At 39.7% G+C, this 26,541-nt stretch overlaps 1 protein-coding gene across 1 annotated transcript in view; it reads right to left on the reverse strand.

Annotated features, from left to right (window-relative positions):
* The window catches only part of LOC149066938 (thrombospondin type-1 domain-containing protein 7B-like), a 117,736-nt gene that overhangs the window by 11,123 nt on the left and 80,072 nt on the right, over nt 1-26,541 (reverse strand). The window contains exons 5-19 of the mRNA XM_089253151.1: nt 21,406-21,551; nt 21,066-21,311; nt 19,960-20,093; nt 19,704-19,868; nt 12,271-12,479; nt 11,788-12,176; nt 11,550-11,665; nt 8,939-9,163; nt 8,593-8,826; nt 8,251-8,484; nt 3,723-3,901; nt 3,495-3,634; nt 2,000-2,144; nt 1,615-1,875; nt 719-839 (exon numbers count right to left, since the gene is read on the reverse strand). Coding sequence (XP_089109277.1) covers nt 719-839; nt 1,615-1,875; nt 2,000-2,144; nt 3,495-3,634; nt 3,723-3,901; nt 8,251-8,484; nt 8,593-8,826; nt 8,939-9,163; nt 11,550-11,665; nt 11,788-12,176; nt 12,271-12,479; nt 19,704-19,868; nt 19,960-20,093; nt 21,066-21,311; nt 21,406-21,551 — 2,944 coding nt within the window. The remainder of the gene's footprint in view (nt 1-718; nt 840-1,614; nt 1,876-1,999; nt 2,145-3,494; nt 3,635-3,722; nt 3,902-8,250; nt 8,485-8,592; nt 8,827-8,938; nt 9,164-11,549; nt 11,666-11,787; nt 12,177-12,270; nt 12,480-19,703; nt 19,869-19,959; nt 20,094-21,065; nt 21,312-21,405; nt 21,552-26,541) is intronic.

Genomic DNA, 26,541 nt, shown 5'->3' on the forward strand with positions numbered 1-26,541 from the left:
ACCCGTATACGGGACAATCCGATACATATTCTCATTTTACAAGAACTTTTGCACTTGAACTTTTTTTTCAATGTCCCCTTTTTTCAATAAAGCGTTAATTGTTAACCTTTCGTAGAAGATTTCGGATAAAGGTCATTATGAATTCGCACAGGTTATGAATTATACTTTGATACTATAAATATTCATCTCACCATCATTGGCCACACGTTCAATTTCTCCCCGATGAAATGTGAAATGCATTTAAATTTACTGCAGACTTGCTGTTTTTCTCACCAAGAGTTATTTATAACAAGCAATATTTGACAATTTCATTGACAATTTACAACATTTTTAGCGAGAGTTGGAGATGTCCCATGTTTATGATTCAAATCTCCTGTATTTTTATCGATCAGATATGGTCACTCCAATCATAACGAAATAACAACTTAATGCACAGGATTTGATTGCATTTGATTATATTTTTCGTCAAATAAGCCTTGAAAAATGCCAACCTCGTTTGAAATGACAACTCGATTGCAAAGACAAATGTCGTGCTATCATCAATGTCGTTATATCAGAGTTTGATTGTATTTAAATATCTAGCTAAGAATGCTGAGCTGTGGAGTACCATTCCAGGTTATAAGCAATTGTCAAGAGGGTGTTCATATCTTAATTTCAAACACAGTTATAAACCAGAATGTATAGTTCTTACAATTAAATACTTTAGGTTCGGACATACTTGATGTTCCGCATAACGTGCATCTCTCCCGATTCCAATCTGTCCATTGGCTGACCACGCAGTCTATCGGGCAGTCCACATAACAGGGTTTCGATAGCGGATGCTTCGAGTAAGACATCTCCTACGGAAATCGAGCATTAGTTTGAATAAATACAGAAAGGACTTATAATTGCATAAAAAACGATTACACATACAGTAGCAGTTCTTGACGCTGTGCGATCGTGTGGGTCATATCTGAGGGATTCGCATCGCGAAGACCCGGGTTTGAACCCCAACCTGTGCAACAGTGGTGGTCAGCTGAGGTTGGTTTGCTGCGGTTCCCAAATTCGAGTTGTGAATGCTAGTTGATCTCGCCGTTGAAAGGGGTCGTCACGGAAAGCAACGAACCTACATCGGTACAAATATTCAGTTAGTCTTCTTCACCCATAGTTTGAAGAACAGGTGGCAGCCCAACACTAGAAGCGTGCATGTGTGTGTGTGTGTGTGAGCTGATCTCTCATTTGAAAAAGTCTCTGCACGCGCACAAACACCTTCAACATGATGCTTACATAACATAAAAATTCAAGCATTTACCATCTTTACTTCAAAATATCGAATACACCAGACAGATGGCAGCACTAGCAAGAGCACGAGACAAGAACACAACTGACGACAGAAATACTCTAGGGCCATGCATGCACACATACACCCACACGACACTTTCTGACATGTACCGATTCGTCAGAAATTCCACAGAGGAATGTGTACGAGGTGCATGAACGATTAAGTAGTAGCGCAGGATTTGGACTGTCAGGTACACTTGTTCACTTCCGGCACAACGCATTCGGTAGTGAATTGCCAATGGGTGGTAGACCGGAGTTATACTAGGTTTGAAAGAAAGAAAGTAGTAGTCTTACCTTCCCACACTCCTTTGCGTCGACCTGCCTTCCATCGCTCCGAAGACACACCATAGATCTTTTCTGAAGGCCCTCGCCACAGATCGAACCTTCTGGAAGTATGCACGAGCTCCAGTTGCGTACCTGCCACGTGTGTTCGAAACACGTCCGATTTAACACGCAAGGTTCTCTTCTGACCAATGATGGACATTTATTCCCCTCTGGGCTGGGATTACGGAGAATTCTCCTCCTTTCCTCTTGGTGGTCTCCTGGTCTACATGGCTGCAACATGGCGGAGAAGAAACGCATCAGGTGAATGATCGGATTTTAAAATATTTTATTTTTTGCGTGATTTTATACTCTTCAATAGTAGAAACAGAACAATATATGTTTTTGTCGTACGTACCTCGGAGCAAGACTTCCACATCGCCCATTCGGAAACGGCGCAGTCGCCTGGACAATAAATTATGCAGGACCTCTTTGTGATTGGTCTGTGAAGAGGATCGCAATGGGTATCGTCCACCTCATGCTCGGTGCGTTTCTCTATGCATCTGAAAATCATTTGCATGTATTAAAACTTGTGAGAGAAAATAATCTTCTCCACTACTTCAAACATTTGAAAACTCGAGGAAAATAATTTCTCAATGTGATCAAAGCCGTCTATACACGTTAATGGGCATTTCAGCACCTCCTAGGTCAATCAAAACGGATCTAAAAACATTCGATTGAACCGGAGTCATTGCGCAACGGGATTTTTCGTGGTATTCTCATACTCTTGACACTCACTGGATCCTAACGGGAATGACCCCCCCCCCCTTCCTAACGTCTTGAATGCATCCCGTTTTGCCTTAATATCTCGAATGGAGCCCGTCCTGCTCAGAAACCAATGAATTTGTTCAAAGGTTTTGCGATGTGGCACGCGTCTTATCGGAATAATGTCCCACTGAGCTTCTAGTGCATTCCCGTCCGCGAATTACGGAAAATTCACCAACAGCAATTCACTGCCATGCTATCTACCCATAGGAAAATTTACCGATGAAAAAATCACCACTGTGGAAAATTCCCCAATAGAGTTCTTCAACAGTGTGTGAGTGATCGAGTAAGAGAGGGATTGTGTGAGCGAGGGAGTGATCGAGTAAGAGAGGGATTGTGTGAGCGAGGGAGTGATCGAGTAAGAGAGGGATTGTGTGAGCGAGGGAGTGATCGAGTAAGAGAGGGATTGTGTGAGCGAGGGAGTGATCGAGTAAGAGAGGGAATGTGTGAGCGAGGGAGTGACCGAATGAGTTTTCGAGTGAGTAACCGTATGAGTTTTCGAGTGAGTAACCGTATGAGTTTTCGAGTGAGTAACCGTATGAGTTTTCGAGTGAGTAACCGTATGAGTGACAGAGCGATTGAGCAAGCGAGTGGATGTGTGAGTACGTGACCGCATGAGTGACTCACTCAGTCACCTACTCCGTCATTTTCTCAAATGCTCACACAATCACTCATTTGCTCACGTGCTTGCTCATTTTCTCACCTGCACACTCACTTCTTGGTAATTCATCCACTTGCTCAGATACTAATACCTTCAGTTACTGATTTGCTCGTCTCTATTCACTCATTTGCTCACCACTTAACTTCCTGACTTCACTTGATCAATCACACACTCACTTGCTTACCAACTTACTCCCTTTCTCATTCACGTGCTCATTCCCTCACTCACTTTGTGGCGAATTTTCCCAGCGATAAATTTTCATTTCGGTAAATTGCGTGGCGGTGAATTGTTGTCGGTGAATTTTTCAGCATGAATTATTGTCCAATTGTTGTAGGCCGATGGGTGGTCGGTTGCAACACTTTCACCTGAAGGAATTTTCGATGACTACATAGAGAATGATCTTTTCCAACGGGAGGCAATTTCTTACCTGATAGTTCTCATTTGAGTTCCATGGCCACAGGGGATATCCGTAGAAGTCCCGAAATTCTGAATTTCACACTGACTCCATCCATCTGGCAACCATTGAAATTCCGAACAGATCACGCCACAGATTTCCGTCTGTATCTCCTGTGAATAATAACGACAAGCAGAAGTCCTCATAATGCACTGATGCAATAAAATTTCAAACAGAAAGAGATAAACGAACAATACCTACCGTACCGTTGACCAGATCAGATGGACAAGGGCGTCCGACCTCATTTGCATGTATCACGACCGTCCTGTTCCTTTTCCTATATCCTTGGCCACAAGGGATGTCGCATTCCGACCACGCGGACCAAATTGACATCAAGCAATCCACCGGGCAGTCCACTAGGCAGACGTCCCGTTCGAGACCTACGTAAAGAAAATATTATGTAATTCATTTTTTTTATGGAGAGCGCCTCTCTTACAGAGCAGCATGTGATTCTATGTCATTAGCTGTGGAAGTCGTACAGAAGAACCCCCGATAGCGAACACTCCCCGTTAACTGACACTTTTAAAAATGTATTTCGTCAATAGACAATCCTCGTTAGCTGACAGAAACCTCGGTCTCATGGGTATCCATTATCGAGAGGTTTCACTATAGTAGTCCTTCGTTAGACGGCGAGGTCGTGTGGACATCGTCCTGGACTCGAATCGCAAGGACAGGTTCGAAACCTTCTGGATGCAAAATGGTGATGAGTTGAGGATTTTTTTTTTCAAAATTTGAGGAGCCAACATTGTCCTACTTATAAAATGGCGGTTATTGAAAGCACGCTGACCTTCAACAAGAAAGTCACCCAAACAAAGAATGTTCAGGCTTCTGCCACTTTCAATTCTAATATCGAATAAGGATGGCAGCAAATCAAGTGCAATATTCACAGATATATTCGAATTCGAAAAATGGAAGAAATTTGGGTAAAAACAGCGTTAAAAAACGGGCTTTTCACATTTAACGCTGTTTTTTTTCCCAACTTTCCTCCGTTTTTCGAATTCGAATGCCTCTGAATATTGCACCTAGAAACGTGGATTTTTTTCGTTGGCATCAGGAGAGACAGAGCAACAACTTTATAACTGGCTTTCTGGGCACAGCAGGGGTGTGGGGGAGGGGGGGGGTTGCAAGAGATTCTCCAAAATAAAAGTTTCCAAATAAAAAATGCATTTTTATTTAAAAATACATCAAAACTAAAGAATGCCTTTATTCAGCTGAGCTAATTACCATGTATCATACAATGCAATTCCATCAATTTTTACTTGCACGATAATCAATATATCGGCTCCGTCATGCCGGAATCACCGAAATGCAATGTCCTTGCAAAAGAAAAAAAGAACGTGGGAAATGACGTTTGAATGTTCACTCTTCCCATGTTATTCTATTAGAAGTTATTTTCCTAAAATGTTTTGCAACGTGTGTTTCAAACTGAGATAGCAAAACCAGGTATCTAAACAGTTGATCAAAAAGAGAAAAAAATTTGTACATTCGTGCTTCTGGCATGCGGCGGACGATATCAAGTTGGTACTTTTACAGGGCGAATTATAAACACTGAATAGAATGATTATACGGGGAGAAATGTGTCCACGTTTTATGAAATTTTTTTTAAATTGTCGATTTCAAGTGTAGAATCATTTTGAAATCTTTCTTAATAACTTAGTACACGAAAATCAAGGCCCTGCTATACGGGGAGAGTAAGTAAAATACTGCAATAGCAATGTCACATTAACAAATTAATGAATGAGAAGGCAATAAATGAAATTTAAACATATATTATGAAATGAAAAATTAATTTAACCCGATATCAAATTTTTAACATGTAAATTGAAAATTGGTAATCGGGAGCACCAAATTCCTGCTCGTGGGTTGTTAATGGTGTTGCCGAGTTTTGTAAAGTGAATTGTTAACCTCGGACCAATGGTGCTCCGGGGATATAGAATGTATATATTTTTAACATGTAGATTGAAAAGTGGTAATCGGAAGCACCAAATTCCTGCTCGTGGGTTGTTAATGGTGTTACTCGAATCTTGTAAGGTGAATTGTTAATCTCGGACCAATGGTGCTCCGGTGATATAGAATGTATATATTTCTAACATGTAATTTTTTTTTTTGATTGAGAAAATAAATGCTCCCACCGGGGAACCCCCGTATGGGGGTCGGGGTAAGTAACTCATATCAAATAATAAATTAATTCGACAGGTTAATTTAAATGGAAACATAACTCGATTTGGTTATGTAGATAGTTAACATGAAAAGGGTGTAGATTCTATTCATTTTTATCTAACTTTTTCTCTTCTCCCTTCTATATTATTAAAACTTTGCCATTGATTTAAAGTAAAAAAACAACCATAGCATGAAATTCTCTTATATCTGCTTTTGGTTGCCATAAAATTGGGGGCATTGGCACAATTGCCAAACCCTATTGGATGCCAAACCCTATTGTCATAGGGTCGAAAGCATTTTACTAGCTTTAACTGCTCTCTTCCCTGTCCCAGCTTTCTTCATCACATAATGAATTAACTGTTCTACCGTGCCCATTCAAATATGTTTTTCTTTCTCTTTGCATTTTCTTTCAAATATTGTAAGATATGTAATTTTTAATTGTAAACTCTCTAATTTGTATAGTATTGTCATATTGACTGGGGACAAATAAATTATGTTATTGCAAGATATACAGAAAACTGGATGTTGTGAAGATATTTATTATTTGAGATGTTGATTTTTTAAGGAAGGAAAAAACTCCTCTCTGCCTCGAGTCGAACCCGGGTCCCTCGATTGCCGGACGAGTGCTCTGACCACTACGCTACAGAGGAGATAGAGCGTATATATGCCGAACGGAACCGTGAAACCGATCAGCTAATAGCTCATGGACGACGAGCCACCAGATGGCTATATATATGACATGAATGTCGCTCTCCACTTGTTAATACAAGATATACGGAAGACTGGATGTTGTGAGGATATTTATTATTTGAGATGTTAATTTTTTAAGGAAGGAAAAAGCTCATCTCTGCCTCTACCGGGAGTCGAACCCGGGTATCTCGATTTCCGGACGAGTGCTCTGACCACTATGCTACAGAGGAGATAGAGATTTCCCTTCGCTAGAGCGTATATATGCCTATATGATTATGCCTGTATATGAATATCTTCACAACATCAGTCTTCCGTATATCTTGTATTAACAAGTGGAGAGCGACATTCATGTCGTATATATAGCCATCTGGTGGTTCGTCGTCCATGAGCTATTAGTGATCGGTTTCACCGTCCATTGCACGGTTCCGTTCGGCATATATACGCTCTAGCGAAGGAAAATCTCAGTCTTCTCTGTAGCTTAGTGGTCAGAGCACTCGTCCGCAATCGAGGGACCCGGGTTCGACTCCCGGTAGAGGCAGAGAGGAGTTTTTCCTTCCTTAAAAAAATTAACATCTCAAATAATAAATATCTTCACAACATCCAGTCTTCCGTATATCTTGTATTAACAAGTGGAGAGCGACATTCATGTCATATAGATTATGTTATACTGCACTTTCATCATGCATAAGGGACTCTAAGTACATCAAAAAACAAAAAGGAAATATTTATGATATTAAAAAAATAGATATCTCTGGAAGTCGCCTAATTAAACATATCTCAGACAATTCGACGGACCTCCAACTTACAGAATGACTAGCGTAACCACGCGTCTGTATTTTTACGAGACATTCCTGTGCTTTTGTCCGTTCCGATTTCACGCAACTGTCCCGTTTTTCCTGTTATTTTTCTTTTTTCGAAGCTTATTCACGTTTGTAATCTTTACTTAAAATAGTGAATGAAGATAACTTTCATAACATATAAATTATACTATGATAATTATACTAAAAATATAAATACTCATCTTGGATCTTACATATTTTTTTATGTTCAACGTTTTTTCCGTAAACTACATTTCGATACACTGCGAGTCTCCCAATATAGTCCTTCACTTTTCACCACTGTTTCATACTTTTCAGCCATTTAAGCAAGAGTTGATAATTTTACCGACTTATGGCCACGTATTTGGTGATAATTGGCATTGTCCCATATTTTGCCGTATTTCGGATCCCGGTTTCTCATAATGAAAGTGGTCCCCAGCGATGATGAATTTTCTTTTCCCCTTGAATATATTTTCGTTTTCTGCGAATTTTGCTGCAGTCTTTTATTTTCCGAAACTTCTGCAATTTTAGCGAATTCGTCATAAGTTGAAATTTTTCGGTTACAATTTACTTCACATTTGATGTTGTGATTTTCAGTATCATCTTTGATTAGATGTGGCTGTACCTTAGGTCTATATGAAGGTCTATAATTTTTATTTGAACCTATGAGAATATTACTAACATCAATAAAATTTTTTTTCATTTAGTTAGAATTGAAATAATCAAGTCTGCCTGCAGACCACCTGTAACACCGACGCGGACCATAGGTTGAGAAATGCTGCTGTAGGAAATTAACGAATTCATACCAGAAAGTGTTATGTGTGTATATGTGTAGGGACCTACTATTTCTATGATGGAGTTATGCGTCTAATTTTGGTTGAAAAATGATTCCCCCCACCGGACCCTTCATACGTAGACACACCTTTATGGAGTGACCTTCTTATAAACACGAAGTGTAGTTTTCAAAAGGTTGCTTTAAGGTTAAAGTCTTTCGATGTTAAAGTCTAAAGTTATCATCTTCAAGTCTGTAAAGTTAGTGTTTCAATGAATTTCGTCGATACCTGGTTCCACTTCTGTCCCGCCCTCCAGCAACAGCCCGGCCCTGTACTTATATCCAGATCCACAGCTGTGAGGAACGACCTGGTCGTTGATGGTGGACGACGTAGCAGTGTCCGTTTCCAAAACGCATGCCGTCCACGGGGCTCCTTCGTTCATTATGAAGGGTATGAATGGACATTTCTCTTCGTGTATGAGATTGAAACGCGATTTGCAATCTTGATTCCTGTAGCTTCGACCTAAATACATTAAAGAAAAAAACATCAAAATTGTCATTCTGATTATTTTAAAGAAAATAATTGCGAAAATGGGGACTAATGACTACTCTTAGGGGAGCGAAAACTCACCAATCAACTGACGGATTCGGTACCTCTTGGCTTTGTACCGATGCCGGCAATGAGACCAATGGGACCAAGTAGACAAGCTGCAAGAAGGCTTCCCATCCCCGCAGTATATCTGGCATTTCTGGAAAGCGACAGGCACTATCATAGACGCCGAACTGAAATCCAGAAAGTCGAGTCCGTCCCTTATGCAATTGTGAATTTCGACTATGTTGTTGTCTGTATCGACACAACTGACATCTAGTGAAGGGTTGAAGAAAATTAAAATAAAATTCAGGTACTTCTTGAACATCTGACAGCACTGCGTGCAAATTAAAAATCTTAAACAAAAATGATTGTGTCATCTACTCACTCCGTACATGGAACCCAATGCCACAGGAGCTTCCATAGGAAGGCATTATGCAGCCAGTCCATCGTCCCAGTACCCATCTGGTCATCAGCCTCATTTTACTTGGTGGAGGACACGTTGATAAGTCGTCCTTGTTGCATGGCCTCGTTTCGTTGAGTGGTTCGGGACAAGGAGCGCCGCCATTTTTGGCGCTTTGCACGACGTATCGTTCCCTGTTCTGCAAAGAGCCTGACGTCAGAAAAATTAAAATAAGTCATCACGGATTCACGTTCTCTGTTCAAACATAATTTTCTTTTTGTCATTTCATATTTACGAATTTCTTATGTGATTATTATGCAGGGAGGTAACTATCGACTGCCAAATAACTGCGCACGTGATTACTTGTGGAAAACTAATATGGAAGGAATCACAGTTTTTTTTGATTTGCCCCATAATTACTGAGTAATCACGCTTTGAAAATTGATTATATTACTGGTGACAATTTTGCTAGTATAGTGGGAGAATTTATTACGTAATAACAAGGTTATAACATTACCCTTCACGAAGAGAAAAAGCGCCAATCGTGAAAGAAGACGATCGAACTTGGCCTCAAACAGGATTGAATATTTCAGTTCATTTTTGGAAAGTGGCAACCCACCCTCCCTCCGCTGAGGAAGAAATTTACTTTCGTTCGGTGCCTTTGCGCGTAAGGGACCATTCAAGTATTACGTCAGCAAAGTTTTAGCCATTTTTGACCCCCCCCCCCCGTCAGCAAAAATCAGCAAAACTCTGCCCCCCCTTTTCCCCTTGTCATCTCTGCCCCCTAACGCATATCGGTGAGATCAGAGACGTACACGGAGGGGGAAGGGGCATAGGGACGCTCGTGCTCCCCTCCCTCAGATAATCAAAAAATTATTATTTAATGCAAAAAAAAATACTTAATAAAAAAATTAAAATTTCGAAAGAAAATACTTTTATATGCTATTATAATAAATTTCTGTTAATTTCAATGCTATTTGAAGGCTAAGAACTCAAAACTTCTTTTCAAGAAATTCATTGCGACCTGAAGCTGATTTTAGTCGGTTGAGGCCCCGGGCGCAGGATAAAACATTGCCCCCCCCCCTAAAATTAGGAAAAAAAGTGTAAAGTTTGGGTTTTTGAGGCCCTGCGTGCGAGGCTGATGCGATCTCTGATGTGGCCTGACCCCCAAACCTAATTTTGTAAAAATGAACTAAACATTCACAGATCACTCAAGTGACTCGCGGCACAGTTCCAGAACACTAAAGCGATCCGTGGAACATTTAGAGATCCCTTGAGTGGCATGTGGAACATTTTTGGAGAACGTAAGCGGCCCTTAGTGCGGTTCTACATCACTCAAGTTACCCGCGGAACATTCCCAGAAAACTTAAGTGATCCGCGGCACATACAGGCACAAGGATGATTTGAGTGACGTGCGGCACAGTTCCAGAGTACTTGGATCCGCGATCACTAATGGGGCTCTATAGGGGACTCATCAATAGGAAGAATGTTAGTTCAAGTGTCCACAAACTAGCGAAAGATTTTCTCGTGTTTGGTGCACCGAGTAAGATGTCATTAAGAATATTTCATATTTTTATAAAGGGTGGTTGATGACGTAAGCATCCTTCAAACCCCCCCACCCTGTCATCAAAAGTCAGCAAATCGCCCCCCCCCCATCGATGCTGACGTAATACGTGAATGACACATAATTGACCGTTAGAAAAATGATACGTCGCAAAGTTTCAAGACTGTAACTCCCTTAATATTCGTCCGATCCCAAAACGGAAAACACTTTTCTGTATTTTTCTTAAGGAATCCCGCGTGTAATTATTGGTCGGTCGATAGTTACCTACATGTACACAGCGACTCCCCGACTTGCGAGCACTTTCGAAAGTCGCGATTGTGAGTTTTGAGAACACCTACTATATTTCACTGAAGTGTCCAGCATAGCGATTTTCAAATAATTGTGCCGAGGGAATTTAGGATGCCGTGAGATCTTCGTGGTATGCTTCGATATCATGAAATCAATGCAATCCACGTGACGAATAGCCTTGGCTTATTTTGTAATTGTCTCGGTGAACTTGCCTCGACGTGCCTGGGACCGGAAAATCAAAGGAATTCACGTAATGAATACGAATGAGTCACGTGTTGACTAATTTTTAGATGATCTCGGTGAAGTTGTTTCACCAAGATTCAAATTCAAGAAAAATAGCGGAATGAATGAGCCTTGGCGTATTTTAAAATGGTCTCGGTGGAAAGTACAGCTTGAGATGAAGACAGGCTGTTCCATGTCCTGTGCAGATCTTTGAAGATTTCTTATCCCAACGACGATGGTAAAATTTTTACGGCAATAAATTTGAACGGGACGCTTTGATTTGAACAATTTCAGCCAAATATCGCCAAAATCAGCCTAAAATTACAAAAGCAACGCAAACGTTTTTGTTCCTAACACTTTTAGAACTTCGTATATCAGGGAGTGGCTGTATACACGTTATGACGTTATGGCCCATGAAATATTTCGTCTTCGCGAAGAGGCCAGTTGCTGGCCCTTTCCCAAAGAAACTAGACCTGAGACCGTGACACAAACAAATTTTTAAATCGAATTTTCTATTTTTACCAGGAGGACATTCAAGTTCGCACGTGGACCACTCCGTGAACTCGGTCACTTTACAGTCTTGCGGACAAGGAATGTGACATATTTGGACATCTGGAGGCTTTTGGAGGTTGTCGCAGCTAAATCGAATTGAAAATGTACAAAAAAAAAGAAAGAAAATGAAATAGAATTGGACAAATTAAAATACGTAAACAGGGTAGTACAAAATTTCTAAAAACATAGAATTTTTCATGTAACTTACAGGCTAGGATCTTTATGAGTGTTGTTCCCTCTGGTGCACAGTACTTGGCGTTTCTGGACACCTTCACCGCAGCTGCGTTTGGCGTCTTGGACGATGCATTTGCCCCAAGCCAGCGATGTCCAATGGAACAGCGAGCAGCTGTGCCAGTTGCAGAACTCCTTCTGTTTGTGTCCACCGAAGCAGGGCTGTCCACCGGGGCCAGTTACCGCCAGGACCGTCCTGTTTCTGGTCATGACTCCACCTTTGTTTCCGGACGAACAGTGGCGGCTGCACGTTGACCAGTCGGACCATTCAGTGTACAGGCAGTCGTTGGGGCAAGGGATTCGGCAGTCCTCGACCGTCAACATCCTCGGTACGTGGAGGCGGCAGAAGAACTCCCCGAGCCTTTCCTGTTTAATGTGTAAGATATGTGAATGCCACGTCTGGCAACAGCCATAAATAGTAATAACTGAATTTTTAATATATATTGCTATAAGTACTCACACCCCGCCAGCTAACGCAGGTATAGTCACGGGTCATGGCACCGGTCCCACATTTCGCGGCAGGTTGTTCGAGAACGCATTCCGACCAGTTTCCGTATCTCCATTCGGACAGCTCAGCTTCCCAACATTCATCCATTTCCTCTAAGTGCGGACAGGGTTTCCCACCGGCTGCCGGGTTCACCACGATTGAACGACTCCGCTTCTTGAAACCTGCAAAATGTAAATGGGATACATAAATGCATGATATGGAATCGCTCTTCTACTTTATAGGACGATGGGAATTTTAATTTCAGCTACTGAAAGAAAGAGAACGCACTGGCGTTTGCAAGAAGCAGTCAGTGTGGGACGTGACAGCTCTTGGGCAACACGGGCAAAGGGATGGGGAAGGGGGTGCCAAATACGAGGTCAAAGGTCAAAAGAAAAGTTTTTGTTAAGAATTGTTTTGATAAATTGTGCATTAGGGGGTAGGCATAGGTTGCCACAATATGTTTGCACCGGTACTGGTAGAGATTTTGTCCGTAGCAGCCCCAGACTGTGAGGCATTCATACATACGAGCATCTCACTTCACACTCCTTGAAGAGAAGGCTGGCACCGCCAACACCGTCTATAGCAGAAGGGTTCCGCGCGAAGCTCGTAACGTCACAAAGAAGGTCATTTCATCTATAGCCATTGGATATACTACAAGAAAAGGGTGAAAATGGTGCATGCGTCGGCCTGCTATATCCAATGGCTACAGGTGAGATGACGTTCTTCAGTGATGTCACGCGCTTCGCGCGGAGAGAGGCCTTCTGCTATAGTCGGTGTTGGAACCGTCCCCGAAGAAGGGCTTTGGTTGGTCCATTACACTGGCCCATTAAACAAAGCCATCAAGAACAAATGACAGAATCATTTAGACACAGTGCTATTTTGTTGCAAGACGATGCTCTTTCTCATGTTGCGAGCATTTTTCAAGATGGGGATATATGCAGCTGCCAGGCAATTAGACCACGGTTCAAGGAAACCACTTCCTGATTATTTGTAACACATCACTAAGGGAAAGACCAATGCATGTAGACCAAAAATTGCAAAAAGTAACTACGGCTAAACGCGTTTCGGAACTATATATATGAAGTTCCTTCATCAGTAGCAAAGAAAGAATAGTGAAAATACTCCTTATAGTGGAAGTTACTCACTGTTACTCACTGTAGACAAAGAGTCGAATTCAAAATGAACCGGCAACAAGACCAAAGGAAGAGGAAAGAAAAATGAAGGTGCCAATCACAAAAGAGAATGTGATAGTGATGTAACACAGCGAGTAACTTCCGCTATAACGAGTATTTTCACTATTCTTTCTTTGCTACTGATGAAGGAACTCCATATATATAGTTCCGAAACGCGTTTAGCCGTAGTTCCTTTTTGCAATTTTTGGTCTACACGCGTTGGTCTTTCCCCAGTGCTCTTTAAAGTGTCGCTTAATCCATTCAAACAGGTTTGATTTGATCAAAATCCATATTTCTCACACATTTCCATGCTACAACGAGGTTTGACGGTAAATATTCTGCCATTGCTATTGAACACCAAGACAAAATTTTCAAAGTAGTCATGCGAAATAGTAGTGCACACAAATAATCAAATCGCATTAGCGTGATCACCAGCTCACATCTAGAAAAATGATTTTGTAATTTAAATAATTTGTTTGAATATTTCACAAACCACTCGATTTCAGAGTACTCTAATGCCCTGCCTGAAACACGACAATCGTTTCTTATTTGAAATATATTTCATTGAAGAAAGCTTGTTCAGCAGCGACCGATACATTTTCAGAATTCTTTACATTTCATCGTATATTTATACACAGACAACTGTCTTGGTGTAGATATAAGATGACATTCAAACACAACTCTTGCCTTATTTCATTAGCTTCAAAAAAATCAATGTCAAAGACAAGAAATGATAACAATTATGTGACTCGCGACTGTTGTGTATAGATCATTAAAATATATTCCAACCTAAAGTAATAAAACCGGAAAGAAAAATAAAAAAAGGAGCTGTTTATTCTTATATATTTTCAATTCCGTGAGAAATTGTTTTCCTAGAGTATATAGGATTTAAATTGACACTTCGAAGAATGTTTTCTCATTGTATACACTGTTAGCCACCCTAATGGTTGTTCGGGTGTCATTCAAGATAGAGAAGAAAGGAAAATCAGTACATGAGAATCTATTCTCAAGAATACTTCTCTTTTTTGTAAGGCAAAACCAATCACAATTGCAAATAAGAACGGAATAAAATTCCTAGAAAGAATTCGAGAATCTGAATATTTTCTTTCCTCTCTCCAAGACTAACATGGAAATTCCGAAAATTGCCACTTTACAACCACCAACGCGAACGGATATTTACGTCAAGTGTACTTACATACACTCACAGATACGTACAAAAAAAAGAGAAGAGTTTACTACTCTCTGCAACTCATTTGCGTAAACCTTTCCGTCAGGTAAAGAAAAACACTAGGAATAAAAGAAAAATAACACCTAAATAGTGTTTAACATTAATATTTATGAAGAGATACGCCTTTACCCGAAAAAGGATAAGAATATTTTATATTGTTGTTGCCACAAAATGAGATATAAGAAAAAAAAATTCATATATATATATATATACGCTAGCACTATTGTTCTTTTCCCTAGTCCCTAACACTATGCGTGTTAAGATCAGAGCGGAAAAGAAAAAAGGCTCGTTCTGTAGGAAAATTGAAAAGTCGCTTTGAAATGGGCCGTAATTTGCATAAAGACACTTTTCCTTCTGCTTAATGCGTGGCAGAAACACTTTCCGTTCTTGGATTTACTTATTTTTAAAAAATATCTCGAAAAGAGTTTCTTTCTTCAAAGTGTTTATACATGATATAATGTTTTTCGTTCGTTTAAGGGAAATTTTTTGGGGGGGAATTTTTTCCCTCGCTGCATCTTATACAGGGTGATTCGGAACTCGTGGGGCAAGGCTTTAGGCTACAGCCACACGGGCCTGAAGCAGGAGCGGGAAACAACAGCAGAAATATGGACTGTAGAGCAGTGGTTACCAAATTGCGATTCGCGACCTCCATAAAGGGGCAACAAATTTGAATTCTTTTTTTCCAAATTATATAATATTTCAGTTTTATCTACTGCTGTATTCAAGGTCGCGAGGTCCCTTAACAATCAGTGTGCTCCCATCATCCAGGGATGATACCGTAGTTGCGTGAATGCTCAATCATCATCAAGGAATGATTGCAATTTTTTCTTCTGAGATGAAATTCTTTAAATGACGTACAGATGGTGCACGCATAATAAGTACATTCCAATTTTATCTATTATTGCCTTTCTATTTTCTCACAGGTTTGCTTGTACTGTGTTGGATGGGTGTACGTTGTTGAGTAGTGGTAGAGACCTTGCTTACCCCAATCAGGACCGTTTTAAGGACCCGCATGGGTCCCTCGAGTCAAGTGATTTTTCTGAGGCAAATTTTCGAAAATTTCAACCAGATCTCATTTTTGTGAGACACCTGTCTGGGCCCATGCCTTAAGACGGTAATGACCCCAATCATACTATTTTGCCAGTGATTGTGGATTCATTGCAGATTCTCTGTTTAAATCACACCGTTCTTTTTGATTATATTCAGTTTTCAAGTTTGTGAGTTTGATTGCATCTATAGTTCACAAATTTCAACTGAAAAAAAGTTCTTTTTTTATTCACTGAGAGCAGCTTTTCTCCGGAAATTGCTGTTGCCTAATGGTTAAAAGTAGAGTAGTATGTAAAGTTAAAAAAATGTTAGTTTTCTTCCTTTTGCGGTGACTGCGTTTTTGTTTGACATAAGATCAGGTCATTTTTGTCAAATGACCTTACAGATATTCAGTATTATTTGAAAATTTTCTAGGAGTTTTCCCTGAAGCAAGACTTAAAGGCTTGCTTTCTTCGATCAGCCGTTTGATATCTGACGAACCTGGTGACGACCAGGGCCGTCCCAACCAGACGCGGGGGTCCTGTACGAAAATAATAGCGGGGCCCCTTAGTTGGCAGATTTTTTTCTTCTGTGAAAGAAGAGAATCGAAAATTCAGAATAAATGTAAGAAATAATTCCAGGAACCATGAAAATTCAGAATAACCTAAACAAATACTTCTAAAACATCGCTAAAAGTTCAGAATTCTGGAATTGATGAAAATTCAGAATTTATGACAAAAATCATTGTTGTGAATGCGATCCCCCCCCCCCCCCAGCAAAAAAGAAAAAAACGCGCGAAGATCGCACCGGCTTCGCGCGTTTAGGGCGGCTCCAATGATGGCAGTGAAAATACTGCCACCAACGGCGTCGCCCATGGGAATATTTTACGAACTTGTAATAGCAATGAATTACCTTTTGGGTTTGATAGTACAATTGAATAATCGACGTTCGATTTACCCAAAATGAACACGGCTATACGCGTTTCAGAACTATATGAAGTTCCTTCATCAGTAGCAGACACAAAGAAGAACGAAAAATATTGAGAAACTCCTTATAGCGGGAGTTACTCGCTGTTGTAGACAAGAGTCAAATTCAAAATGGACCGGCAATAAGAGAGTAGAGGAGGAGGACAGAAAAAAGAAAAATGACGTAGCCAATCGCAACCGAGAACGTGATAGTGATGCTGATGGAAAAGAATAATTATTGTAGAAACTGTTGCCAGATTTTTGAGAAGGGTGGTGTGCTGGCTAGGTCGTTGACCAAGTGGTTTGTGTTTTTGTTGATGTGGAATGATTCGAAGAAATCCATGTCAGACGGTGACAGGCATTTTTAAATGATTTTGGCAGAAGAGAAGTCAAATTTATAATCAAAGCACCAGCAGTGTTGGGCTATGGATGAGCGGTTAAAGTCTTGGTTGGTTACGTATCTTCTATGCTCATTTAAACGGTATTTTAGGGCACGTTTAGTTTGGTCTATATATGATAATCCGCATTGGCATGAAATGCTGTAGATGCCCCAGTTGTTGAGTGTGTCAATGGGATCTTTCAGTTGAGAGAAGCGAAGTTTATTGACGGGGGTGAAAACCACAGAAAAATTGTATTTTCGAAGGATTTTAGCGATGCGTTGGCTGGTTTTTGGGAAGAAAGACAAATTAGATAAAGTTTTTATGTTCAAGTTTAGGCTTGGTTTTGGAAGTGTTTTCAATCAGTTTGCTGTGTAGATTATCAATGAGAGAGCTGCGGTAGCCACGGTCGACTGCTATTGCTCTAAGGATATTCAGTTCAGAATCGAGTAACGTCGGTGAGAACCTACTCCAGTCGTTCAGTATCACATCAACACCAGTAATAGTTCACCAACAGCCTGTGTCTCCGTACAGAATGTCTCCAGCGAAAACCAAGAAGGGTCACAAGTGTGTCCGTGAATATAGGTGGCGCGCCCGAAATTCGCTCTCGTGGCAGTGGTGTTCGAGAATTGTTCGAACGAGGAAGTTGTTGTCATGGCGTCCACGCCGTGTTGTTTGTATTGTAGCCGCTGTTATCTCTCCCATGTAATTTGTGTTTTCCTTAAATAAATGACGTTCGAAACTGCGTGTGGCTACACTCTCCATTTGCAGCTGAAGATGCCAGTCTGCGGCATCATTCGTAGCTGTCTGCCTTCACTCAGGAGCGGCTCCGGGGGGGGGGGGGGTGATGGGAACGACCACCCTCCCAAGAGTCGAATAATTTGAGACAATTTGTCCGTAAAATATGGGACGATCAAGCGAAGTTACACAATTCACCCTCCTCCCGTTACATCGTCCGGCTTGTCATCATCGTCCAGTTTGTCGTCCCGTCACATTGATCCGGATCCTCACCTGTGGTGTTTGGCTTGAAACACAGTATATATTTTACTGATAATACTCGTTCAACTTACTCGTTCAACTTGAAACAGTAACGACTGATGAATTTCCAGAATTTTTACATCGCATCTTACACTGAAATGCCAAAAGTCATGGGATACATCTTAATATCGTGTGGGATCTCCTTTTACCCGGCGAAGTGCAGCAATATATAGAGGTATCCCATGACTTTTGGCACTTCGGTGTATATTCACGAAGTATACTACGACTCTTGCCGTATTTCATCAGCTTCAAGTTATCGATGCCAACAGTAAGTTGGTTATACATGGTAAGGTTATACATGCCCATATGAAGCGCTTGTTTTAGTACTTATCGTCATTTCTGTCTTGAGTTACAAAGCAAGGGAAAGGCAGACACACACGCATCTCATGCATGATGTTGCGGACGGCAACGCTCTGCCAGCCCAAAGACAACTGACAAAACGTGTACCATATCGATATACCGCTGAGAGATCGCACCAGTGTATGTGGGAAACGGGCTCATACACCACAAAACTTTTTGGTTCGGGGAACCACAAATTCGTTACGACGGCCCTTTTCATGTATCAAATGCACAGTATTACTATTGAATCTGGAAAGTACCTACGAGTTCTAAATACAGCAGTACAGATTTCAATGGCCAGAGCTCTGTAAAAGTTTTTTTTTTTTTTTTTTTTAATTATTCTATGTAAAACAGTTATTTTTTAAAAATGGTCGGAGGGCCACATTTGGCCGGCGGATTATGGGTTTAAGACCCCTGGGTAAAAGGATCGTTAGACATTGCCGTTAGAGGTAGCAAAGTCTTAGTCAGTTGACTTCTTGCAGATCCAAACCCAATACGCACTGAAGAGTGCGAACCGGGCATGTCGTAAGAAGCATCGGCATTATAAGTGCTGCTCGTGGAAACAGTGATAGTTGAACGCATTGCGGGTAAAACGAAGGATCTCAGCCGAGGGATCTTAACGTCGTGTGTTCTGTGGATCCCTTTGTGCCAGTAGCATAAAAAATAAACGGATCCCTTGTGCCAATTAAATGAAGCCTAAGGACCCTCTACAAAAATTTGATTCAAGAAATAGGTAATGTAAAAAAAATAACGATTCGCTAATTGTGTTTTCTCATCCAAGCTCACGGAATACACGAAATCACTCCAAGGACCCTAAATGATGTCCGTGGACCCCTGACCTAAGTGCATTTGATTATGGGTGAATTGTCGGGGCCTAACGTATCGGAAGTAAGCATGCACTGGGATTTTCACGTGCTACGATGTCAAGGTTCCATCGCGAACATCAGACAATTTATTTTTATGGCTTATGTTGCCAAGTTCGAAACCGGTAGTAATTCCAAACATCGTTCATAGTTTGGCAGCAGTGGTGTCATTTGCGATTCTACCTGGTGCTTTGATGTTAATGTGGCGGAAAATGATCGAACTATTAGATGGGAGAGGGCAGGACACGAAATCACCGCACACGCCTTATTACAGCTACAAGTGAAACTGGTGAAGTCATAGCAGAAAAAAAATGGTAATTTATGCTTAATTAATTTATGCTTTCTCATCGTCCTCCATATGATCGTCTGTTTTAACTTAATTTATTTTTCGAACTTACCACTTTCCAATGGCTGAAGCATGTCCGTCATGTTCTTACTGGGCAGACATCGACTCCACCGAGACCACTGAGACACCTGACAATCTCTCTTGCAAGGAATTTCGCATCTTTCTATTAAGTCTGGTGTAGGTTCCGAACAGAACGTGTGGTTTACTGGCACCATATCTGTAAAATATGGACATGAACCAATGTTATACATGACACAGGAACGAATATCTACGTTAAGAAAAAAAAAGGTGATTATAATCTGATTTACCTGATAGTCGTATACATGTCATGTTTCTAGTATGAACGCCTCCCCCACACGAGGGCTTGTGCACATCGATAGTATTTGCATGCCCATGTGTATACACTACGCAAGGGCCCCATTCGAGAGGCTGCCACACAAACCTTTAAAAACGAGACATTTTTCTATTACTTACGAGCAATTACGGTGAAAATAAATGAAAAAAAGGTTATTCCCGGCTTTTTTTGGTCGTGCTAATTCAGGATTTTGAGATTTCGGCAGTTTTATTTCAGGCTTTTTTAGGATTTGGGTAGTGTTATTCTGGAATTCCGGTAGTTTTTCTTTTTTGAGCATTCGGGGTTTTTGGGTAGTTATTGCTATTTCAGGTTTTTTGGGATTTCTGTCGTGTTGTTAGTTTGAAATTCCGGTAGTGTTATTTCAGGTTTTTGAGACTGGTAGTATTTGTTATTTCAAAATCTTGTGATTTTGGTACTGTTGTTATTGCAGGATTCTGTGATTTTGGCAGTGTTGTTATTTCAGAATCTTGTGATTTTGGTACTGTTGTTATTTCAGAATCTCGTGATTTTGGTACTGTTGTTATTTCAGAATCTCGTGATTTTGGTACTGTTGTTATTTCAGAATCTCGTGATTTTGGTACTGTTGTTATTTCAGAATCTCGTGATTTTGGTACTGTTGTTATTTCAGAATCTCGTGATTTTGGTACTGTTGTTATTTCATGCTGCGTGAATAATCGTCTATTTTCTCCTCTTATTTGGAAATTTGGAATGTAATGTTAAAATGCTGGTATTGTTCGGTATTTCGGCTGTCAGATTTTGTGTTGTTGCGATGAATTGTCAGAATTTTGTGCCATCGTGGTGTCCTAATTTTAAGTTTTTTGGGATCTCGGACTGTTAGGATTATGTTTGGTCATCTTTAGACGACTACAGTAGTCACTAGACACGGGAAAAGTTTAGAGCTAAAAATATCTCTGGACCAGCTTGTGTATTTCTTATTTCGATGTCGTTCGCGAGAACCTATTGTTACGGATTTTTTCAGTCAATAACTTGTTCGATATTTTAAAACCACTTCATGTATTTTGTGTTTGCAGAAGAACTTATCACATGAAAAGAACTTACGTTGTGCAAGGCGGCAAATTCCCTAAGACACCTCGTTTTTCGTACAGCCGGCCACACGGCTTGCCATTGGCCATGGGTGGTGAAACCAAGATCCGTTTCCTTATTCGTACCTCTGGTGTGATTTGCCCAACGGAGTTGACGCAGCCTTCTTGTGAAACCTGCCATTCCGTCCAAGGCGAGAGCTCACAGTCTTGTGGGACCACGCATCTCTGTTCTTCGACGATATTTACAGCTGGTCGGCAAAGACTATCAAACGAATAGAAAGGTCAATATCGATCATATTTTACTGAATGCAATATTTTTTATGATGGAAACTGCTATTAGAGATGGTGATACGAACCTAATATTAACTTCCTCGGCCATAGAATTCAAACAACTGAGTTTCCGCTTCGTCACACCAAGCTTTGGTGCGAGTCCCAATTCGAAGAAATCATTTTTCAAAACTCTCTGCTTGTATAAAGGCACGCAAGGGCCCCACTTACCCAGCTGTAAGAAAATAAGCTAAGTATTAAAAAAAATGTATTCAATGGCTTGATTTGTTCCGGGCGATATAAAACTGTTACCTACTGCACCAAAGACGCCCAGAGTTTTTCGTTAGAATGAAAATCGCTCAGTCCTTGTGCGAATATTTTATGGCACATAGGTACTATTATCGTTTTAAGAAGAAAGATGGTGGCAAGACAACCGCAAGGTACATTGCCACTCCGGGAAGTCCCCCCACCCCGACCGGCTAATGACCAACCTCTTATTAAAGTGAGAGATATGGAACAAGAAACTTTACGGAATTGGTTATAAACACAGTAGATTCAGGCCTGTGTAAGGCCTAAGAATTGGACCGGATAGACAGTCTTTTTCGAATTGATGAAAATCCAGAATGTCTTTTGATGAAACTCCAGAATGTCTTTTGATGAAACTCCAGAATGTCTTTTGATGAAACTCCAGAATGTCTTTTGATGAAACTCCAGAATGTCTTTTGATGAAACTCCAGAATGTCTTTTGATGAAACTCCAGAATGTCTTTTGATGAAACTCCAGAATGTCTTTTGATGAAACTCCAGAATGTCTTTTGATGAAACTCCAGAATGTCTTTTGATGAAACTCCAGAACGTCTTTTGATTGATTAGGCGAATCTTCTATAATCCATTATAATTAGGCTGACTATATTTCTGAGAGAAAAATGCGGTCAACTGGGATCCTATTAAGATATATCAGTATTTGTTAAACCCAGTAGAGGAAGGATTTATAACCGGATCATATGTTGATTTTTGGGATTTTTCATATGTGGAAACATCTGAGAAGACTCTGTGACTAAAGTTTGGGTCGTGACCCATAGGTAAGGAACTCTGGGTGTAAGAGAACTCCAAAAATGTCTGGGCCAGACATTTTCAATGGTCCATATAGCGTATATATCAATAAGTTTCAATGGTATACGTCCACCAGAACGGTCGCTACATCTGTCTAAGTAGTTTCAGTGTACTGACACTACTCAGACCCATGAAGCGTCCGTTCTGATGAAAATATTCCATCGAAACTTGGTGCATACGCTATATGGACCATATATAAAAAAGGAAAATGTAATGCGAAGAAGCGACACTTGTTCACCTGATGGTCAAAAATTGAACTACTTTTTATTTCATAAATCTCTCGCCCATGGTCTCATCCTGAAAATTTGGCTGCATACGACGTATATTCTCGGATCAGAAGTTTTCGAGAAAAACTACTCAGAGTACGGGAACTTTATGTATTAATAACCTTGTATTTTATATTTATACCTTACTATTATAAATACTGTACCTACGGGAGTCGCAAAGTTAGGACACCATCTGTTGATCAAAAAAGAAAAATCTGCTGGAATTCTTGAAATAAAATGATTGTTGGTTTTAAATAGATGTTATGCATGAAAATGAACAGCAGGAGCGTAACTGGGGGGGGGGGGGCGACAACTGCCCCAGGCGGAAAATTTAGGGGGTTGAACTTTTTATCGGGAACAGAAAACTTTTATTAATTATCAAATTTTAAAGTTGTGGGAGCGGGAAAAAAATATTTTTTTTTTCCCGGGCATCAAAAATCCTTGTTACTGCCCTGATTAGCAACATGGAGTATGGAACTATAAATTTATTCTTATTATGGATACCGGTATAAATATCCGTCACTATGTATTTAAAGTTACCGCAGAATCAATTTCTACAGCAAATATAAATACATAGTAACCGATATTTTGGCACATAAAATTTACATCAACAGCATAGAAATAGCAAATTTATAGTTTCATTACGCTACGCTGTTAATTTTCATGCAGAACATTGGTTTTTATTTACCAACAATATGGAATTTACAAACAATAATTTTATTTTAAGAATTATAACAGATAAATTTACTTTTATCCAATAGGTGGCAGGCCTCCCAGCGTACAAGTAATACATTTAGGTCCATTTATCTTTCATAGAAAAGTTACCGGCACGGGGAAGTGTACCACCCCTCCCCCACATATTAACCACCGTGTCCATTTTTTTTCTTAAAAACAATTTGATTTTATTGGATCTTCGATTAGTGTAGAGAAAAATCAAGACAAACCAGCTGTTACATTTACTGGTGAAAAATCGGGACGTCTAATCATCCTAGATTAGGATGAATTGATCCCATTATTATTTTTGCGGAAAGAGTTAACAGTTGACTAAAGAGTTGAAATTAACCGAGAAATTCGCAAAGAAAATCCTAGCCTGGGGAACCAACAAAGATTCCAGCCTATGAGCTCAACTGCAGAATATGAGGGCCAATGTCCACACCGTGCTGCTAAACATTAAGACCGTAAAAAAATACAAGGTGATTATAATTAAAGCTCCCATACACTGGGTATTTTTTTTTGAAAACTGCTTATCCAAATACAGCCAAATTTTTAGCATATCTTTGTGAGACCATGGAAAGATATTTATGAAATTTAAAAAAAAAAATGAAGTTTTGTTTAATTTTCAAGCACCAGGTGAAAACGTGGCGCTGTGTTATTGCATTTTACATTTTCCCATTGTCCATATAGCGTATATATAACAAGTTTAAATGGAATACGTCCTCCAGAACGGGCACCACATAGGTTCAAGTAGTTTCAGTATACTGACACTGCATCCCCCCCCCCCCCCATGGTTCGTATAACCTCCATACCCAGTTTCAACTAAATACGTCCACACGAATGGGTGCTACATAGGTTTGAGTAGTGTCATTTTAACTATGCCACCATGTACGTAACTTATGATTTGGTGTACTCGGATTTTTATGAACAAACAATCATAGAAATATGCAATCATTTATGGCCTAAAAACATAAAAATATGACCTTATAATTTTGCGACTTATTTTGCACGGCCTTTTTTCCATTTAATGCTTTTTATTAAACTAAAATCTAAACAGTAAACCTGTCAATTTACTTACTTTAAAAAATTCTAATGATTTTCAGTCAAAAAAATATCTGATTCAAACACTTATATTATGCATAATTACTATTCTTTTACAGCGTTCCGGAACTGTACTAAATTCTGAAATGTACTGAAATGTACTTACAATTAAAGTTCCCGTACTCTGAGTAATTTTTCTCAAACACTGCTTATTCAAGTACCGCCAAATTTGTAGGATATCTTAATGAGACCATGGGAGATTTATGAAAAAAAAAAGTTCAATTTTCAACCACCAGGGGAAAAAGTGGCACTTTTTTATTGCATCTTACATTTTCCCATGGTTTATATAGCGTATACAACAAGTTTCAATGTAATACGTCTACCAGAACGGGCGTTACATAGGTCTGAGTAATTTCAGTATACTGATGTTCCAGACCAGTGTAAGCAACGTTCAGTGTACTGACACTACTTCGACCTATGTAGCGTCCATTTTGGAGGACATATACACACACATATATGTATATATATATATATATATGCTATAATGGTCCGTGGGAAAAAAGGAAAATTCAATTTTTTTCACCTGGTGGTCGACAGTAATAAATCTCTCTTCCATGTTGTCATTAAGATATCCTAAAAAATTTACTGTATTCGGATTAGCCGTTTTTGAGAAAAACTACTCAGAGTAGGGGAACTTTAATTATGATCACCCTGTATATTCAAAATACGTTACCATTTGTATCATGGCTATCACAGAAATCATTTCTGTCGAATTCCACTTGGTGTGTAGGAGCACTTAAATCATCATCGATGAAAAAATTAAAATAAAACCGTAAATATTTAATTTTCATCTTCACATGCCCGCATACAAAAATACACCACCCGGTCGAAACTTTTACATGCCCGGAAACAGATTTGCCCGGATCTGCTAGGCAACGTCAGTCCCACCTACGCCTTCCAAGGGCTTTAAACCAGGGGCGTACAAAGAAGGATTTATGACCTGTTGTAATTATTAAGTGGATCTATACGACCTATCCCAGAAGCACCTGTGACCCAAAATTCTGTCACGACCCATTAGTTAAAAAAACCCCTACGTTGAAAGAAACCATTGAAATTTCGAATTTCCTAAAAAATTCCCAACGGAAACTATTTCTGTATCATATAACATTTTTTTCCTCATTTATCTCCGTATTATATATACTAGAAATAAAAGCCGAATTGCCATATATATATATATTTATATGTATTAAGCCATTTTTTCCTTTTTCAATTTACTAAAAATGGTATTTTAAAGAGTTTTTCAAGACGCATTCCGCAAGCCTTAATCTGCATTTATAGCGTGCGAAAATTAATGAAGTGCATTACAACGGAAGGCGTAAAGCCGAATTAATAACAAGGAACGAAGTCTTTACATTAGGGGGAAGAAGTAAAAAAAAAAAGAAGATAAATTATATGAGATAAGATAGAGATAAGCATACACATCGACATGAAACGAACATCGATTAATAACCAGGTAATTTAAGTTATGTTCAAGGAGCTCCTTCATCTTATATGCTTGGTCAGGTCTCGCTTAATCTTTGAGTTTTTTTTTTACCCCCTGAAAAAAAGTAAAATTAATGAAAAAATTGTTGAAAATTCATTAGTTTTTGCTCTCGATAAATTGAGTTTAAGGGGATAAAAGACAATTTTTTCTTTCATGTGAAGATAATTTTAGAAGTAAACTTTTATTTTATAATAAATGGTCGCAACAAGAACATTTTTCTTGCTATGTATCCGAATTTTAGTTTTTCTTTCATTCTGTGGAATATTTAATTATGTGGCTGTGAACCCGTTTTTATCGATAATTTTTTGATGGCTTTATTTCATTGCATTTTTCGTTTTACTTGAAGTTATTTATAGTACAGTCGAACCTCGTTAACGTGAACCCGCTTAACATGAAACTCCGGTTTTACGTGAAAATAATACTTGGTACCAGTGACGTCTTAACGCATGGGCCCACCCGGGCACGGCCCGGTGGCCTCAGGAGAAGAGGGGCCTCACAAAAATTAGATTTGATTGAAATTTTCTAGAATTTACCTGTTAGGGCCTCACA

Source organism: Pholcus phalangioides, unplaced genomic scaffold, assembly GCF_987345545.1.
Source record: "Pholcus phalangioides strain wild (caught in Gottingen) unplaced genomic scaffold, Ppha-v1.0 ptg000032l_1, whole genome shotgun sequence".
NCBI classification, from domain to species: Eukaryota; Metazoa; Arthropoda; class Arachnida; order Araneae; family Pholcidae; genus Pholcus; species Pholcus phalangioides.